The sequence below is a fragment of the Magnolia sinica genome, chromosome 3 (assembly GCF_029962835.1).
Source record: "Magnolia sinica isolate HGM2019 chromosome 3, MsV1, whole genome shotgun sequence".
Taxonomy (NCBI): Eukaryota; Viridiplantae; Streptophyta; class Magnoliopsida; order Magnoliales; family Magnoliaceae; genus Magnolia; species Magnolia sinica.
Window position 1 is genome coordinate 117024500 of NC_080575.1, and position 7473 is coordinate 117031972.

Here is a 7473-nt window from a genome sequence, read left to right on the forward strand (position 1 = left end):
TATTTTCTTTCTACCACTCATCTACTCTCTCTAACAAAACAATGGCTGAGATGGCAGTACTGGCACCTCCATCATTGGGAGATATTAAAGACAAGAAGCAAGCCCAGATGGACGTGTTGAAGGTAGTGGCTATATTTTTTGAATTGTGGTTTCAGTCGTTGGGATAGGAGATATCTCTGTTGGGGTTGGGTTTTATGTAGACCTGGACCAAGAATTTCTCTTGAAAGTCTACGCCATGGTGGTTCTCACCACCTTTGAATAGGGGATGGGACTACTTTTGATCTCTGTGGTACTTGTGCACAGTTGCTATAACCAAGAGGATAGTGTAGGAAGTTGTTGCATTGGTCTACATTTCAAAATAATCCGATCTGGTCAATACTTCTACTTTTTCCGATGGTATGGTATACTTGAGCTTTGGATATGCATAAATTTTGGGTTCAACCCCTAAAATGATGTGAAAAAATGAATGGATGGTGTGGATCAACCACATGCATTCACGGTGGGCCCACATGCATTCATGCTATATCACACCAATGTGTTACTTGGTTAAACTTCAAATTAGTTTCTTGTATCACACGCAAGCTATGACAAGTGACAGGTTGAGTAGCCAGCAAGACTCCCCACTGAAGTGACGTCACTAGGTTCTGTGGGACCCACCATGATGTATGTGTTGTATGTACACCATCCATCAATTTGTAGAGATCATTTTAGGCCACGAGACGAAGAATGAGTCAGATCTAGATTTGGAGTGGACCCCATCACAGAAAACAGTAGGAAGAGTGACTCCTACAATTGAAACCTTCCCAAGGTCCACTATGATGTTTATCTGAGATCTAACATGCTCACAAATTAAGACAGACATGAAAGAAGGGAAAACACAAATTTCAGTTTGATCGAAAACTTTTGTGGGCCTTAGAAAATTTTAATGGTGAGTGTCACTCTCTCCATTGTTTTCTGTGGTGGGTTCCATTTGAGCTTTGGATTTGACTCATTCTTTGACTCCTGCCCCAAATTGATATCTCCAAATGAATCGACGGTGCGGATACAACACATATATCATGGCGGGTCCCATAGAACTTGGTCACGTCATTTCGGTAGGGAGTCTAGCTACTCAACCTGTTAGTAGCTAATCTGCGTCCCACACACAAGCTACATAGGTGACAGGTTGTTGTAGATACGTGTCGTGCGAAGACGAGCGCGTACGTGTGCCACGAGCCCCGAGTTGTACGAACAGCTCAAATGAGATCAAAGTTACATGGGCCACACCATAACGTTTATTTTCCATCTAATCTATTAATAATGTTAAAAATACATGGATGAAGTGGAAAAACAAATTTCATATCGATTCGAAACTTCTGTGATATGAAAAAGGGTTTCAATGGTAAACGATCAATCCCCCACTGTTTTTTTGCAGTGTGGTCCAACTGATCTTTAAATCTGTCTTATTTTTCGGCTCAAGCCTTAAGACAAGCTCTCCAAATAGATGGACGGTTTGGATATAACACATACGTCATAGTTTGACCGAAAGAACTTGCTGACGTCAATACACCACTACCAACCAATTCGCTTCTGGTTTGTATCACCCACTTCTCTCTTCCGATTTGAACGGTACCCAACTCGATCCGATTTAGTTTTCCTAACCGAGTCGAACTCGATTCAGGTCAAGCTAGCAATGCATCAGATCGGATCGAGTCAGATGACCCGGACTCGATCCAGATTGGATCGAGTTAAGGTCAATTCATGTAGAATCTGGACCGAGTCGAGTTGGACCCAATTCGATCCGACTGGGTCCGATGCCTAGCTATACTCTCAAAGGGCTCAAAGATTGCTGGGATTGCACTAGTTATACAGAGTGGGTCACATATATATTCTTGGTATGGGTCGATCAAAAGACACTTAAACGAAAGTGAAAGTAGTTCATTAGGTCTATGCTAAGTATCTAATTTAAAGAAATTTATTTAATTACGGCATTGTCACGTAACACATAGCCAATTGATTTTGATGTAACAATGCTTTTAGTTGAATTCATCCATTCCACTACAAAATGCACCTCTCCAATCAATAATGTGATTTTAGAATAAATTTATTATTTTAGAAATTTATATTTTTCAAAAAGTAGCTTTTAAGAGAATTTTGTTATTTTGAATAACCTTTAGATGGAGTAGGGTTTTTTGTTTTTGTTTTTTAAATGCGATGTGATTGAAAGTCTTAAGATTATCTCTAAATATAATTTCAATTTTTTTAAAATTATAAATTATCTCGTGGAATCAAAGTTTTGCTGGTAAGTGGATTGCGTGTGAACCTATCAATAAGCCATCAGACCACAGCTCTTGTGGGGCCACCGTGATGTATCTGTTTATCCATACAGTCCATCTATTTTCTCATATCATTTTAAGTTATGAGCCCAAAAATAAAGTAGATACAATGCTCAAGTTGACCACACCAAACAGTGATATTGGGTTGCATTAAATGCAAGAGTAATCTCTGGTGTGGTCCTATTCACTGTTGGATCTGCTTTAGTTCATACCTTAAAATGATACGAGAAAATGTATGGATGGCGTGGATAAACAGATACATTACCGTGGGCCCCACATGAGCTCTGGTCGAACGGCTTATTGTCCGACCGAGTTCGTACCCAATCCGCTTCCGAGGAAGATGTCATTTCACGCCTTCTCCTACGTCAACCGCCCAAAGTAGTGGCCAGCTTACCAATGAACGGCCTGTATCACTTTACAATGGGCTCCACTTGCACAGAATGAAAACGTAAGTATACTGTGCAAACAACCAGCGGCTAGAGGGTAAACACTGGTAAAAGATACGGATAGTATTCTCTAGTCTCCATCAAAAACAAATGAATCAAATGCTTAGGCCATCCAAGCCATTGATCTGATGGGCCCCACCAAGAGTGGACATGGACCATCTCCAAAAGTTTCTATTGATGGGAAATTTCCAGCCTTTCAATCGGTTCACTGCAAGTAGACGGTCAAGAGAAAATATGAAGCAACGGTCCAGATTCAGCGGAAAAGAAGCCACAATGTCTATTTTCTTGCAATCTGAACGTCGAATCAATGAACTATGGCCCCACTTGTAAAGACCCAAGAACCAACATACCATGGGAACTTTTAATTTCGCCAATCCACGAGCTAAGCTTATTATTAATGCAGAAATGGGCTTATTGGGCCAGGCAGGTTCGGTATTGTAAGGCCCAAGTCCTGATAGCAGGCCCAAACCTGAGCCTGAAGAATGGCTGGGCACCAAACCAATCGGGCCCGGCCCGAAAGTTTATCAAATCCTTATTACTCATGGGGAATGTTCATAATCCGTCCCTTGATCACATGGGCCAAACATTTGCAAAGAAATAGAAATTATAGATTGAAAACTAAGGTCTACGTGCAAGATGCATGTGTTGGCTCACCGGTCCTGGAAAGGCTAGAATGACTTTAGGCCTAATCCCAGCCCAAAAACTGATTGGGCTGCATGCCAGGCCTGAGTCGGGTCCAAAGGCAGGTTGGGTTCGCCGGTCTGAGTGGATAGCTTGGCTGTTGCCACCTCTAATAATCTGGTTTCTAGTCGATGGGCTGGGCCAATCTCAATGCCCAAGCCGTAAGCCCGTTTAATAAATGAGCCAGACTTGGGTTTGGTCCTGAGCTTGACTGTTTTTACAAGCAATGGAAATGCAAAACCTCTTGAAGCATTATACATTCCATTACAAAAGATGCCTAGAATTGTGATCTATGACTTGGGATGCGTTTGGTGGCACCAACTATCATGATATTTCATGATTAGACTGTTTAATTTAGTGCAATTTTTCATGATATTTCATGAAATTTTGTGCAACCAAACACTCCATTTTTCCATTGTATCAGAGGACACTTCCGAATTCCTTCAAATTGAGTTCATTTAAGATGCATTTGGATGCACTAATCAACTGAATTGCAAACATTCAGTTTAATCCAGATTGTGAGAAACCCCCCCTCCTTTAAAATAAAAATAAAGATAATGAACTATCAGTATTTTTTAGCAACTGAAGGGAGACATGTACTGTGAATGTAGTATGAAGAGACATGAAGAAACATGGTTTAATGATGAAGGACATTGTACATGTATGTTCTTATCATGGCCGGATCAAAAGAAGGTGAAATGCAAATGGCCATAACTTTTGATCCATGTATTATTACGGAATGAACAACCTATCAATCTTTACTGTAATAGGCATGGTGGGTTGCATTAGTCCGTTTCGCAAGAAAATGCGTGTTGCCAATTCAAAAACAGAATGTTAGGAAAATTTATTATTTTTAGTAATTTTGATTTTTGTCATGTTTCCTTATTTTTAGAATTTTAAGATTTTATTTTTAGAAATTGCTCCTAATTATGCTAGGACTCTTTTAGTAAGGTTTATCTAGATTTTATATTTTGGTCAAATTTACTATTTTGGGTAAATTTTATTTTAATTGAATTAGGACTGTTAATTAAGGTTGGAAATTTGTCATTTTTAGTAATTGCGAATTAGAATTTATTTTTCTTATTTATTTTTGATGTAATGGGTTAATCAAAGACAATTAGACATTATTTAAGTTCTATCTTCTTTTTTTCTTTTGGATTCAAGAAAATACTTTTGTGGATTTTAGGTTTTTATGACATAAGGAAGATGATGATCTTTCTCTTTATCCCTTACCATCTCATACGTATAGCAGCACGGTCACCACTTTCCTTTTTTCTAAATGCTCCTTTATAAGATAATTATAGATTATGTTATGATTAAACATTGTTTCACAAGGAACATTCAAGTTCAATGTGGATGTTGAATTTGTATCTGCTGTCCTTTTTGTGTTTAAAAGAGAAGCAACATGCCTGATACTGATGCCTTCATGAGACCTATGTGGACAAACGAACAACAAGCGGCCAAAAAATCATTCAAGATGAAGATTGAAATCATGAGAAGATACACATTAAAAAAATATACATATAGCTTAGGTGTATGACCATTACTCATATCTCTTCACTACCATATTCCACATTTCAAGTGAACTCTAATGGTCAATTCCTCCTTAAACAGTCTCATTCCACTTCAACCCAACTACCTGATTGTAGCCCAGCCTAAGTTACACTTGATCACAAAGATACTATTATTGTCAGATATATGAAACTAGCCATCCTCTTCTTACTCAAACAAGACCTCTCAACAATATACACTAGATTACAGTGTTTGGGACCTGGTCATTGTCAAATGACTCAAATCCTACACCATGACAATCATATATATATATATGGAGCTCCCTCTACATGTTATGTGTGCAAACCTGCTTAAATGGGAACATTCTTTTGTTTTTATCGATACGGCCACATCAATTGTCTTATCTGTCCAAGTACTAAAATCATCCCAAATAAAAAGGAAAAAAGAAGAAGAAGATATAATGTGGTTTCCTTATAAAGGAAACTTTATTTCCCAAGAAAGCATGTAGACTGCTCTAGTGATCCCAAACCTACATACTGAAGACCATATTTACTTATAGAAAATAGCTCATTAGACTAGTTAAACTTTTGATCTAGTATTTCCCTTGGAAAACAATTTGAAAAGCCAACACCTTCAAGGAGCCTTCAAGCATTCTTGGACAAGCTTCTTAGTCTTTTTGATATATTTGTAGCTTCAAATCCAACCTTGGGGTCAGGAACCTATGAAAAGTCAAATTGAAAGTTGAATTTCACTTAATTCATTGCATCACCTTCTAAATTTCAAGTGAATATGGTAGAATATAGTAAAGTGTAAGCAAATTAAGGCAGAAGCACGAGATCTTACCTCCACCTATGACAACCATAATTGAAATTTATGTTGGCTTTCACAATCCAATGTGTAGATACACCCATGAATCAAGACTGTCATATGTACAAGCCTCTTTTGGATTCCTCACATTCAAAATTTTCTTTAAAATTGATAATTTTCTAATCTATACAAGCATATCACAAGCTATGATCCAAATGATTGCTTGTTAGACTAGGGACCCTTCAAGATTTCTCTATTTATAGATTTTCTCCCATCAAAGAAAGTTCTAGCTATGAAGATTATGGATGAGTTAGTTATCTCTAAATGTGAACCACTTAATCTCAACAAACTACTATCCAAGAAAGAATGGTTACCTTATTTCAAAAGACCCAATAATTTTAAAAACTAACAAAACATGAGAAATACCCTTATGAACTGGGCTGCCATGGCAACATTGGCCACATTAACCTCTCCCTAAAGTTAGAGATATGCATCCAACAGAAAGAAGATGATGGGTATGATGAAGAATTACCATGGAATGTATTGTGTGAAAGACCTTATCGCCCACAACAGAAAAACTGGCATTCACAACTTCAGCTCCTTCTTCTTCAAGAATTCGAATTGATTGATAGAACATATTATGATTATCCAACCCACTAATCAAAACCACCATCAAAGCCGAACCCAGATCTTGAATTTCAATATAAGGAGATTGCAAGTCCATTGTCATTCCCTCATTCATACTTTGGTTTATTTCGTCAATACCCGTTAGAGAATCCTTCTTCTCCTTCATTTTCTCTATATTTTCTTGTAAAATTCTTATGTAATTCGCAGCATTTTGGAGCTGATCCGGAAGTAGTGTAACCTCCTGAAAGTTTAAAAAAACCCAAACATTTATCCTCAAAAAATAAAAATAAAAATGGTGAAAATAAGAAAATTACCATAAACCAACACAAGTAGTACTGTTTTTTAGCATGTGATATGCTTGCACTACTGTCACGTTGTATGTGTGAATGAGAGAGAGAGAGAGAGAGAGAGAGAGAGAGAGAGAGATTGTGTGGATGGGGAAGGAAGAGAGAGAGAACCTTTGGGGTGGAGTTTGGGTCCTTTGGGATGAGGGAGCTGAGCTTGGAATAGAGGGTTTTCATGTGAATTCTCCTGTTTTTCTCCACAGTCTTACGATCCACTCTCGATGATTGCTCCATCTCCATCTCCTCTTCCTCACTCTTCTTCTTCCTTTGCTTTTAATAGAGTGGAAAAAATACAAATATAAATAAAAAATAAAACAAAAGAATAAAAAACATGAAACCTGATGAGAAAAGTCGTCTGATTTGAAGGACGGTGGGTAGGGTTACAAGAAGTGCGATGGCCATCAGCGTCAGAATAGATTTGAAAAGCTGATTTTCTGAATGCTTATCAGTATGGCACACGTGTGTGATATCAGGAACATTTGTAAGCTGGGTCACCGTGAGCATTCACTGCCCAAATTAGACAGTTCTAATTATTAGTGGACGTAATGGTTTTAAATGACTAATATCACAAATTCATCATATTCACCAGTCTAAAGTTACTATTAGTCCCAATACAGATTATTTTAATTGATTAAAAATTATAATAAACCAAATTAATGGATCGGATCTTAATAAATATATCAATTAATACAATTTTACTGCGAATTTTCTCTTCATTATTTCACTCGCGTGAATCTCCAA

At 37.6% G+C, this 7473-nt stretch overlaps 1 protein-coding gene across 1 annotated transcript; it reads right to left on the minus strand.

The window, feature by feature from the left end:
• Positions 1 to 5406: 5406 nt before the first annotated feature.
• On the minus strand, positions 5407 to 7066 carry LOC131240905 (transcription factor bHLH162-like). The gene is made up of 3 exons (XM_058239437.1): positions 6847 to 7066; positions 6294 to 6629; positions 5407 to 5673 (listed from the first exon to the last, which is right to left on the minus strand). The coding sequence occupies exons 1-3, from the start codon at positions 6970 to 6972 to the stop codon at positions 5599 to 5601; spliced, it is 537 nt and encodes a 178-aa protein (XP_058095420.1). The 5' UTR covers positions 6973 to 7066; the 3' UTR covers positions 5407 to 5598.
• Between the last annotated feature and the right edge of the window lie 407 nt (positions 7067 to 7473).